Genomic DNA, 13,316 nt, shown 5'->3' with positions numbered 1-13,316 from the left:
GTCTCCCACAATACGTAACGTTATCCATGTACCGCTTCGGATGCGTCTGCGGCTGCGGCATCACGGACCTTGGTGAGCTGCCTTTTTTTTTATAATACTAAATGACGGGATGAACATTTCGTGCGCCTGGTGGTGAACAACATGTTTGTCCATAAACAGTTGCAATGCCACTCAGAGCTTTGATACACAAAGATCTTTGCACTCGTAAGTAATCGTTGATGTCCAATCAAATGCTATACAAACGATACAATACAACACTCAGAAAAAATTCCTTCGATCCGGTCGGATTCGAACCGACACGTCTTCTTGCATACCGTGGCAGACTAAGCCACGGAACGAACCAACGGACCATATATATTAAATATTATTACCTTATTACTAAATACAGACCTAAAAAGTCTCAGGTATTACAACAAAGACTTAAAAGTTTTACCTAAACAAAATTATGTTGTGTAAAAAGTCATATAACAAGTTATCGTTTATGATGTTCGTAATATACTCTCTCTATACAAATATGTGTATGCGAGATTTTCCTTCAAAACTTTTCTCTAACTTGGTCAAGCCGATTCCGTTATAATGAGTGTGGTGATACCTTTAGACAGCTTATGCCGAAGTCAGCAGTATTTTGCAATTAGGCATTTTAAGAATCAACGTTAGGCAAATTTTTCCAATGCGTCCGCATCAAGCGTGCAATTTTCCAAGATATATCAAACTTCTTTCCATCAGATGGCTGCCTGATTGTTCACCAGTTTCAATATAAAAGAATAGTACCATGGCCCATATTTTTGTTTATGTTTACTTGGAGGTAGGCATAATCCATAATTACGTACTCTATATGCGGCTCCAAATACTGTTCCTTCTCAGTTTTCATCCTCAGACGTGCATGCAAATGAAAACAAAGCCAAAAAGGTACGCGTCCATTTTACGCGAGGCAAAGACCTCACTCGGAATAGAATCGTTCTTGACACATTAATATCTGTGCACAAACACCTAGACGGTCATAGATTAGATCACATAAATAGACAAGATTATGCAACTTTTGAGGTACAATTCGAATTGCCTCAAGTTTCATTATCATTATAATCAGCCCATTTAGTACGTCCGACTAAAGGACAGTGGTCTACTCTCAGCAGAGGGTTTTTAGGCCATAGTCCGCCACACTGGCCTAATAGTAGGGGACTTCACAAGTTTGTGAACCTCCTTTGACGCGTAAGTTTCAACTTGATGAACCCGCGAACTCACGGCCTTTGCTTGAGAGGCGATAGGTCAAATCATTAGGGTAGCACGACTGCCTTTACTAGTAAATATCATTATTACCCGACTTTAAAAAAAGAAGGAGGTTCTCAATTTGACTTTACGTTTTTTTGTATGTATGTTCCGCGATAACTCCAGCCTCGCGAAATTTTGAACAGATTTTGATAATTCTTTTTTGTTGGTAAGAGGGTACCTCAGATATGGTCCCGTTAAAATTTAAAGAAAATATTCCACCTCTAAGGGAGGCAAACTAGGGGATTTATGACTTTTGAGGTCGTTTTTTTTAGTAGTCTGTACTGTTTTGTATTTTCTTACTTTTAGTGTATATCAACGATGACTTATTGCTTGGAACGACGTTTCATTAGAGCTTTCAATTTTTTCTCTCATTTATAAATGGTATACAGCATTTAGGTTATGGCTCAAGATTATTGTTACGTCCTAATCAAGCATGGTTTTGGATACTTCATATGGTGTCATGCAAAATGCCAATGATTGTAGTCAACAGGATTCGAAGTGTAATGTGCTACCACAAGCAATGTCGTGCCATAATCTAATATAATAATAAGATCTAATAATGTAATATAATAATAATAACAGCAGATTGCTCATAAAAAATATGTAAAACTTTCCAAAAATTGTAAAAATTCTCTTTGGTTTGGCGTACCTGCGAGGCAGGGTTTGCCTAGTGCAGGTTTCGTAGGAAATCTGTCCGCGATATACACTACAATTGGGTTGTGTTACCCTGGTTCTTTGTCATAATTTAAATTGTTATGTACCTACACAATTTCATTGTAAATAAACATCTTTAATTTTGGTCATGTGATGTGAGAAAGACCAAAGTTAAAGATGTCATGGTAGTCGTGGCGAAGAAAAGGAGGATGTAGGCGGGGTACATTGCGAGAATGGACGAGAGGCGCTGGACAAGTCGAGTACTTAAGTGGAGACCTAGAGCGGACATCAGAGAGCGTGGCAGACCACCGCAGCGCTGGATGGACCACATCCGATGACATGGAAGGCGGGACTGGATGGTCGGGCACAAGATCGCCAAGAGTGGAAGAAGAGGGAAGAGTCCTACACCCAAGATTGGATAACAAAACGGCCGCCATGGTGATGATGATGTTTGTATCACAAACGTGTCCAAATGTGTCCAATGCCAATCTAAAAAGTCTCAAGATTGTCCCTGTTTTAATTAGTTTTCTCGTTTTTAGTCCAAAATTAATGGGACTTTGGGGAATTTATCGTTCCCTCAGCGAACAATAAAACGGCCTCGTGAACTTCATGAATTATATTATTTCGTGGTTTTACAAATAACTTTTATCAAACAGATCAAATAATTTGCAATCGCTGACATGACAATTCAAGTAACTAAAAAACTATCGAATATTTTTGGCAAGTGTGATACTCTGCTTGGCGACTCTCGTCCGAAGAGACTGCCACAGCCAGCCGGTGATAATAGTCGGCGTCCAAAGCCGCCACAGGACAAAATTATGAATCAGCATGGCTAGTTATCGGATATACGTCGGTTAATTATCAAAGAAAATAAATATCTTGTTGAATCCTGTCGAATAATACCAGAGAATTTAAAATGAATTTCGGTACTCGAGAGATATTTCAGCCGTTATTAAAAAACTACGAACCTAATTCTTAATATCGGCTGTTTGGTTTTTCTTATTAAAATCGAATCTTATTAACATAGATTCCAATAAAAAGAGTCTGTTTAGCTTTGCACAAGTATTTAATTTAGTACATCGAGCGAGCACGACGTCTATCATCTTTTTAAGCGGAATTGAAAAATGTTACTATAGACAAAATATAGTGTAGAAAAGGAGCGATTCGCCGATTTTCACTAAGATAGCCAGCATTAAAACAATAATAATATTTATTTATTGAGACGACTGAGATCCAATCAAATGTTAGTAGGTACAGACTTAAAACTACATTAGTACTTATATTTTAACAGGGACTTTGTATTATTTATTAAGTGCCGCATAATTGGGAACTCATTCCTGTCAGCAACTTTCTTTAGGAGGCTATTGGGGTTGTCATGGATTCTCTTCAGTAGCGACGCTGACTTTTCACGTACAACAGCCGTGAAACTATCTACGCGCGCGTCAGTGGACATGGCTGAGGCACTGCAGAAACGTGACAGCCCCAACAGCGTCCTGAAGGCGTTGTTGTATTGCACGCACAGAGCATTCCGAGAGTACTGAGTGTAGCTCTTCCACAGAGCGCTAGCGTACATTGGTTTGCAGTAAGCTTTAAACAATGTCATCTAAACTGCAGGCGTACATCTGACGAACCTGCGGGCAAGCATAATTGCTCTCACCGATAATGCTCTCCGTTCGCGCTGTGTATCCAGGTCATCCTTGAGGTCGTCGGTGACATAGTGTCCCAAGTATTTAAAGTGGCTAACCCTTTAGTGGCTATCCAATTATAGTGGATGCCATAGGTACGTTAAGAAGAAGAATTTTGTGTGAAGAAGAGTATTGCTGCTGCATGAGCTCATATACGACCTGCTGCGGGATGCTTGTTACCTGTAACTTGAGGGTTAAGACCAAATTCTAAAAACGCACCCATTGCCAGACTCGGTAGGTCAAGTTTTGCTAAATAAGGAGGTGCCGGAAGAACCAATTTGGGAAAAATTAAATTTTCTAAATGGTTTTTGTCTTTTTTTCATAATACCAAGTGACGGTATGAACAAGTCGTGTGCCGGGTGGGAAGCGACACGTCTATCCATAACAGTTGAAGTGCCACTCTGAGCTTTAAATCATGAAGATCTTAGGGGCAGTTCCATTGCGCCCATAAGTTGACAAGTCCCGTGTGTCTGTTTTACCTATGCTATACTTGCATAGGTGAAACATGTACACGTTATATGAGATACTTGGCGGCAGAAATAAGTAAGTTGCCAGTAATTCCCTGGACGAACTCTTTTACAAGGACCTCTACTACTACTAAACAGTTGTATGGTTGTTCTACGTTGTGCCTCAGAGTTCATACTCATAATACAGGAAAATTTCTAGTTCAAGACTTAGATGTGGTGTGGTTGTCTGGTACTATATTTTTTATTAACATGGGTTCAATTTACATAACTGTGTTCGCTGTGTTTTTATAAATATTTTCTGACACGTGGGATATAATGTTTTCTTTATCGTGAACAAAAATGGTGCAGGCCCGTGACCGGAATCGAATTTAGACTACCTACATGGAAAGTAACTGATTTCTCAACTAGGCTATCACTGTTATATTTACACGTGATATATGTCTTACATTCTAAACGAAAGTTATACTAAATCTGTTTAAATTGTTATTAATATAATTTGTACTCCATTTGAAGTAATTCTTCCTGAAACACACAATGAAAATCATTCATCATCGTCATCTTCTTATTGTACCTTCCATTATTGTGCACGGGTCTCCTCCAAGAAGTCGGGTTTAGTCTAAAGTCCGCCAATGCGGGTTGGGGACGTAAAACGTGTTACAGGGGTTGTGAACCTTCTTCAACATGCAGGTTTTATAATGATTTTTCCTTTATATATATTCTTTATTACATATTTACAAATAAAAGTAAGTTACGAATTAATAGTCATAGCCACGCTACAGGGATTTAAAACGTTGACCGAACTTGTATAGAACGTTCGCGTAGGCAATTTGTAATACCGTATCGCCTCTGCATTAACTCGTCATTAACTGTTGTACCTTTTGCGAGAAACAAATCTGACATCAGCGTTTCAAGAATCTATGACATTACCCAGACCAAGGTGAGAACCGATAGATGTTTGTTTTCATACGAATACCCCTCTAATGTCTTATTAGATATATGCGACGATCGTAAAGTTGTCGTCGGCGGCGTTTGATGGTTTGTCAACCAAAATGTGGCTAGTAAATTTTTCAGGTGCTACAAAATCACTAAACCTGTATAAATCAATCTTAATATTCAATTCGAGTCCATAAGTTTTCACGTTGAAAATGAATGTATTTTTTCTGGATTTAAAATAGACCAGACGATGTTCCCACTAGGTGGAATTGAGGAGGCACACTGACTATTTCTTCCGCCAGGTGATGCATGAATAACGTGACCACACGTCGGGACAATTTCGCTTTCAAGCTTCATGTCCCGCTAACCCCAAAATACTCAAAAATATCCCGCTTTGACAAAACAGGACACATATGACAAGAAATTCAAAAAAATCACGCGAAAGCGAAAAATATAAAAGCCAGCCCATCGGACTACAAAAGATTACTTCTTTTTTCTAATTTTTTAATCATAAACCATTTCGTAACTACCATAAACATGTGTTTTATTTTTGCAACAATAATATAAATTTACAGGCGTCCGACTCCAAGGGAAAAAAATAATGGTCACGTTATGTATATGAATGCTGGTGCTGTTGGGCTGTCAAACTCCATAGTACGTTACCTATTAACTTTCCAGTTTACTCTGTGGGTCCTGGATGATATCTCGGGTGGAAGTCCCAGTAGGATCAATGTGGGAAAAAACCTTTTCGAAATTGCTTGTAGCCTTGGTGTTCTAGGTAGTGTCCTGGCCTGGGTGTTCTAGGTTAGTGTCCTGGAGTGAATTTTGTTGCTGCGTTACTAAGTATAAAAAACGTTGAAATGGGAATGAATGAATACATAGGAGGTATTTTTTCGTATCCAAATTGCGTATATTTTGGTTTTTCAAACAAACCAACGTTTCACGCTCTTTACAACCAGCCGTGACCATAGGAACTGTAAAGGGCTCAAAACGATGGATTGTTTAAAATTACGCGATATATTTTATTTTATTGGATAAGGTACAGCAACAGATTACAGATCAGAATATATATTAACAAAACTATACTACATGAATGAATATAAACCTGCAATCCAATTATACCTATACACAACACTTTAGTAAAAACAGTGGACATTTAATACCTAGAAGAAATTATTTAAATATGCTTAACATTGAAAGACAAAAGATATAAAATCATAAAGCTTACGTAAAGAAATTAATTAAAAATTAGGAGTCTTCTAAAACTGTAATAACTACCATTATACAGATCATGATCCGAACAGATATTATTGTAATATCTACACATTCTGGATATTGGGCTATTACTCGAGACATGTTGATAGAATAGTTGAGGTATACGTACAGAACGAGTTGGCACCTTCATATATATCATCTGCAACAAGGTGGCATCAGCAAAACCGTTAGCAATCTTGTGGAGCATACAAAAATCCGACAACTGTCGTCTTTTTAACTAATCATGCCAAACTTTATCAAACGATCACTGTAGTTTGGAATTTTCTTTCTCAAACCGTATTTATAGCTCATTGTTCTCAGGAATCTTTGCTGCACCGATTCTATCCTATCTTTATGATTCTGGTAAGTCGGGGACCAGATAGATGAACAGTACTCTGTGTACAGTGTACTCTAAAATACGCTTTACCAAAGAATTGTATAACATAAACCACGATGTCATGTTTTAGAAGGGCTTAGCAACACGGTGGAGAAAGGACAGAATTTTATTCGCGCTTCTACTCCCAAATCTTTTACAGTAAAAACTCTCGTTACTGCCGATCCTTTAATTCTATAATTATGTACAACTGGGTACCTTTTTTTAGTAAAAGTAATTATGTTACACTTTTTGTTATTTAGAGATATTAGATTCAGCCTGTTAGATCGGATTCAGACATTTAGATCGGATCTTCTTCTTAGCGTGTCGATTCTGACGTTTATATTTGTGAGGACCAGTACTCAGCGACTGACACAGCATTATCAGTGGCGTTGTACGGGTCCTCGCCTAGTAGAGACACGCAGGACAAGACAAAAGATGTGCCATAGTTTGGGGAGAGACACCACAAATACATGCGCTCTCAGAGCTATAACCCCACCTGTGCATGCTCTCCTTGCTTCGGCCAATTTGGGTCCGCAGTCTATTTAAAGACTTCCAAGTGTGCCTTGGTAGACTACGCCCAGGAGGGAGTATCTCTCCTTCCAGAGATTTATACGGACTTGATTAGTTTCCCCGTCCAGAGGGAATACTTCTTTAATGAAGCTATGCCGACTCTTTAGCCTTTGGATTACCAGCACGTGATAATGTAATGGGTGCCGCGGGTCAGTCTCTTTTTTAAAGCGCTCCAGGGAGCCAGTCACGTCTCTGGGGACGTGGAATAGATCGGATAACATACTTTCATTTCCTAATAAAATGACTGTCCACTAAAGTTTTATTTTCTAATTAGACTATAATTTTGGTGATTTTATTAGTGTTCCGTTAAATGTGCAGGTGCGTGTAAATAGTTTTTCCTCGTCATGGATTATGTTCTCATTCCGAATTCACTGTCCAAATTACGTTCTGATTGTACATCTGTGTATTGCATTTAAGATGTTCACCGCAATCACTGATTCAAAGGAACCTTATCTATTATGCCTGGTGGCAAGATGTGGCATGACGCCACCCCAAGTAATCCCTCTGTGTGAAATGACTCGTACGCCATCGGTAGTCGGTAACAAACATACGAGTTGAAAGTAGTACTATTGGAACTCGAATGGATTTAACAAATCTAGGCGTGTTTGAATTTGGAATGTCCGTAAGTGTATCGGTTATAACGCTAGATGGCGTTGAGAATTTTTTATGGATTTCGAAACCTACTGCTTGTTTTTGTAAGGTCATGTCTTGTATCATTAGATGGTGTATAAGTAATAAGATATTTAGGTAGTAATTGTAGTATTCTCGCCTATTGGCTTTTTGGTTCGCCTTGCACCACAAAGTGCCTCTGGGCCGACTGTCGATCACAGACTGACCCCCTCTCTGCCCCTATCATGTGACGTGTGCCCTCGAGACTATGAGTATATCCACATTAACCACATATTATACTATAGTAATTTATTTAGGACATGTATATGTGGGTTTAAAGTAAAAGGACAATGGCAAACTCGCATATAAATGTTTGTTGATGTAATTTGTATGCGTCTGTTTATGAAAAATATGTGAAAATATAGAGTTGAAATTCCTGAACAAATTTTGTTTTGGTTTACTATTCTGAGAACTCAGGCATTAAAGATATTCCGGTTTAAAGTTTTGGAGGTTATGTGTTAAGTAATTGAATAAAATATATTCGGTGTATTATTATATCAAAATAATGTACAGAAGCCTTAAACAGAGTTAATAGAAGCGGAATGGTGCCGTGGGTTTGTGACGTAACGAAACTTCAGAGGAAATTATTTTGTATACTGGTATGGTCAAAAGGCGTGAAGTTAAAGTATAACAAAAACACTGAGTTAATTAATAACACACCACAGACTTGTACCGGTAACTCGGACACAATTTTCTTTTTTTGTAAAACGTGCCATTTATCCCAGATTTTGGGAACTTTTTTGTCAGTTTTACCGTTTTCTCGCGTGGTATTTTGGAGAAGAAATTATCGATTTAATTTTTCCTACTTTACTTTACTTTATTAGTAGTTAATCTTTTATTATCTTATTAAAAATCGGTCGAATCAGCACATTTTGATATTACGTGAACTAAATGTGGACCATATCCATACGTAGGTACTGAAATTACTTTTTTGGCGGCTAGATGTCGATCAAAGTTAAAAAACTGATAGTTGTAGCTATCAGTCCGGTTATATACTAATTAGTCATTAGAGTTTCTTTTAAATATGATTTTGTTTCCAAACTTAGATAGGCCGCTATCATAATTTGAAAAACCTAATGAATTAATTTTATTGAATATATTTTATTCAAACTTGTACTCGTAATTAAGACATTTGAAGACCCTAACAAATTCTTTTAACTATGATTTTACCATTGTTCTTTCTAAGAGATCTAAATTGCTAACATTTACTTTCACTATAACACAAAAATACCATGTAAAAAACTCATGTACAGTTGACCGCGATGTACAAAAAACAATAAATGAGTTTTGTTTTTGTGTATTTTTGAGTTTTATCTGTAACCATTTTATTAGTTTGAGGTATTCGAACGCGTGAGGTGTGGGGGCCACCTAAATATAGGATCGCAATAAAATAAGTACAGGCGGAGAGAATTTGACACAGATTCGACTGCGACAAGCGCCCAATAGCATCCGACGGTACAGCTCATAATAAGCTATAGGAGGAACAAAGTGGCAGTATAATAAGCCACAAAACGCACTACCTATGTTTGAAATACTCCGCAAAAAGAAAGAATATTAAAAAAAATTATAATAATGATACTCGTTTATTCTCTCCCATTCACATACAATTTAAAAAAAACATTCAAGTGAGATCTCAACCGGAGACTGGTGCCCAAACTAGGTTGACCCTGTGTCTTGGGTTACCAGGTCTCCAACCCAGAATAATATCTAAGTCAATTTAAGATGTATTACTTACTTACTGAAAAATAATAAAAAAGAAAAACACTATGAAATAAGGTTGATAATAACTTAAGATAAGATTAGAGTAAGGCTGCGTGCGTGCAAGCGTGCGTGCGTGCGAGCGTGCGTGCATACGTGCGTGCGAGCATGCGTGCGTGCGAGCGTGCGTGCATGCGTGTAAAAATAAGAATAAAAGAACATTATTTTAGTAGCAGTACACCTCCTTGTGAAAGAGTTCGTCCAGGGAAGTACTGCTGTTATTTATTTCTGCTGTCAAGTAGTATTAATGAGAGCATTACTATGTTCCGATTTGGAAAAGGGAGGGTGCTGGTGAAATTACAGACAGATGGGACTTGTCAGTGGTAGTGCCTCTCAGATCTTTCTGAGTGACACCGCATCTGTCCTGGACATGAGTGTCGCTTACTACCAGGCGCTTGATTTGCTCGTCCCGTCACTCGACAATATAAAAAGGCCTAAAAATAAATACAAAAACACGTCATTCAACAATTTTAAGACCAGTGACTGTGAGGCCTTTGAATTGAATATCATACCAATAGTTACTTTCACGTTAAGAAGATAGATCGTAAAAAACTCAAGCGCAGTTGACCTTGATGTGCAGAAACCGTATGACATCAAATCGCCTACACAAATAACGCTTTGTTATTGTTACAAATATTAGTAATACAAAAAATATTTGAGGTTACGTCCGGTGTAGTCTATTCTTATTTATAAACCCGTAAGACCCAATTCTCGCCGTCACACAACGTGAATGACTGAAATATCCAATCTGTCAAATAATATTGATGATATACAACCTATACAATAAGCTCGTGACGTAAAAGCATGTTGAGAAACCGTGTGATGAACGTTTTATGGTTGGGTTCAATTTATATCAAGTTCTTAGGTTTTCACGATTGTTACACATAGGAAATGAAGTTATTTTTCAGATCCAAAAAGCGTGTCGAATGTAATTCTGTCCCTGCATCATGCATATTTAGTAACCGCAAACTACACAAACTATCACATTTTTAAGTAATTGATAGATTCAGGCATTACTTCCACGTTAATAAAAATGGAAGCAAATTGGGTGTAATTTGTGGTTGTAATGAGTGCATTAACATTTACATTTAATAATCTAAACTAAATTAGAATGTTACTATAATTAATTATGACTGATAAACAAATAAAAAAAAACTACAAAATCGAGTTCCAATAGTACCTGTTCCAATAGTGTCTGTCTGAGCGAAAACGGATCGTGTAGGATTTAGGATTTTTGCTTATCGCCCCACAAAGTTTAATGGGATCCCTTCGTTTGTGGACCACCACGAACATACTGATGTTTGTTGCAATTTTAAATCTACTACTATTAAAATAAGAAATGTGTTTTATTGTTTTACATCAAAGCCCATAATCGCTTCTCTCTTCACTAAATGCCACATTTAGCATTTTTGTACTATCTGATTAAAATTCTTAGGGTCAGTTCAGAACATTACAAGAAATATTTTTTTTTATAAAAAAAAGACGACGTAAAAAGTTTCGTGGAATTACATCTATTTGCAAAATTTTATTGTAATCGGTAACCGGAAAGTGCGCTACACCGGATTCATCCCCTAGTTAGAGGTGGAATATTTTCTTCAAATGTAAATGGGACACAAACGGTCGGTTCACGAACCGTAATATCCTAAACATACATACAAAAAAATAGAGTCGAATTCAGAACTTCCTCCTTTTTTTGATGTCAGTTAACAAATAAAATACGAAACGATTCATATACGTCGTTTTTCATATCAAAATGTTACGGTTACTATTATAATGTTTCTTTTTTTCTATCTGTTTCGTCATTTTCTCAAAAAATGTTTTTTTGAATTATGACACTTTCTTGTTAATGGTACGATGTTCTGATGGTGTACACAGTTTACACCACAGACCACCATGTTGCGTGATACGGGTCCGGATCTTGACATGTCTCCGAAAAGTTATAACAACATGATATGGGTACGTGCAGTCAAAATTATCTAAGCGTTCTAAGTGAAGGTGTGATAAAAATAGAACCTTATTCCATTTGCCATGAGCAGTGCATTTCTCATGAAAACAATTGTAGTGCACCTTAGAACGATGTAGTCGCTAATCGTCTACGCTTTTTTATTCGTCTAGCTTTTGACTGCCTCTGTGGCCGCAAGGTTACTACCCTGAGGTCCCAGGTTCGATTCCCGGGAAATATTTGTATGGCCTACATTTATTTCTCTCGCGAGTTTGCGTGTAATTTGTGGTTGTCTATGTATGTAACCAGCGACACAGGGTTTCACTAGTGCGGGGCTATCTTGAGTGTGTGCGTTATTTATACCTATGCTCTTAAATTCAATTATGTATATATTTTGACACAGCTACAAAGTGCTTGATAAGCAATCGATGTCGTTAGTTAACGATAAAGTTATACTTGAATGTTGATCACTCACCTGCAACTGGTGACAGCTTTCTCATAACGCACCAACGTGATTTCCACTGAAACAAATAAAACAGAATTTAAATATAACATTTTCAAGAATACCGAAGAGAAAATGGTTTTTGGTGACATAGACCTCCAAACTTGAATTTGAAGATGGCACCCCGTGATGACAAAGGTATCTCTCACAATAGTTAAAGATAAACTATAGAACATTATACTTAAATCAACTCAAAGACTTTGATCTACTCATTTTATAAACACAATAAGTAAAATTACTAACAGCACAATACAATTAAACGAATTTCGTTGGTCAGCGTGTTAATAAAGCGATTGGTAATTGTTACGTTAAGACTTGTGATTGGTTTATTTGAATTATTAACGACATTTTCCCATGATTAAACGCATATGATTGGCGTTAAGAATGCTACCGGTAATTGTTATGTTTTGTGGCTAGCAAGTAGCAGTAGCAAGCAGCTCTTTGTGAAAGAATTCGTCCACGGCAATACTGCCACTTCGTCTATTTCTATCGCTAAGCAGTAACGTGAATATTATTACGTTCCGGTTTTGAGTGGTGACGGCTGCAGTGGCAGTGTCCCTCCGATCTTATCGTCTACTTAGATCTACGTAGGCTTACTACAAGGCCCATGACTTGCTCATCCCGTGATTTGGTATCAAAAAAAAAACACATTAAACACTTTTATTTTATATGAAAATTTACATTGAATTGAAGGTCGTCATAACAGTAGACACTAGTACTGCTCTTGACTCTTATCTCTTTTACTCTAAATCTCCAGAGTCAGGGCAAGCTTAGCTACCCGATAGCTTAAGTTAGGGAATAGGGATTACGAGCCTTATCTTAATCCAAAAGGTTTACGTACTTGCAAACATTGTTTACAACTTCAAGAGCACAGGAGAGCGTTCTTTGTTAGCTTTTAAAAATCGTTCGCCGTACTCGGTATAATTTACTATGTGTTCCTATGGTTACTTGTTCAAAAAGGATGTCCTTAAGTTCTTGCAGGTTTCGGAGAAAATGACAAAGTCCCTGGAGGCAGGTAGCAGTGAATCTTTGAATGCTGTCCCTGGGGACATACCAAACGAAAGGAAAACACCAGATAGACGAAGAAGGTAGATCACAACCAAAGCAACTTTTACAGTCACGAATGAAGCCAATAACGCGCGCGTGAACCGCGTCTCGTAATTTTCGATACACTTGACTCATTTCCTAGATCGAAGTCCCGTGGCTATGAGGAACTTGCCTGTCAAGCGTAGCCATT

The 13,316-nt window shown here is 37.6% G+C and overlaps 1 protein-coding gene across 1 annotated transcript in view; it reads right to left on the bottom strand.

Moving 5' to 3' along the window:
- The window catches only part of LOC113232270, a 287,393-nt gene extending 275,299 nt beyond the window's left edge, over positions 1-12,094 (bottom strand). Inside the window, exon 1 of the mRNA XM_026466939.1 lies at positions 12,053-12,094. Coding sequence (XP_026322724.1) covers positions 12,053-12,077 — 25 coding nt within the window. The 5' untranslated portion in view covers positions 12,078-12,094. The remainder of the gene's footprint in view (positions 1-12,052) is intronic.
- Positions 12,095-13,316: the final 1,222 nt, after the last annotated feature.

Source organism: Hyposmocoma kahamanoa, unplaced genomic scaffold, assembly GCF_003589595.1.
Source record: "Hyposmocoma kahamanoa isolate Upper Pololo Valley unplaced genomic scaffold, ASM358959v1 68, whole genome shotgun sequence".
NCBI classification, from domain to species: domain Eukaryota; kingdom Metazoa; phylum Arthropoda; class Insecta; order Lepidoptera; family Cosmopterigidae; genus Hyposmocoma; species Hyposmocoma kahamanoa.
The sequence above is the reverse complement of the archived record's forward strand: the minus strand, read 5'-3'. Positions and strand labels throughout refer to the sequence as shown.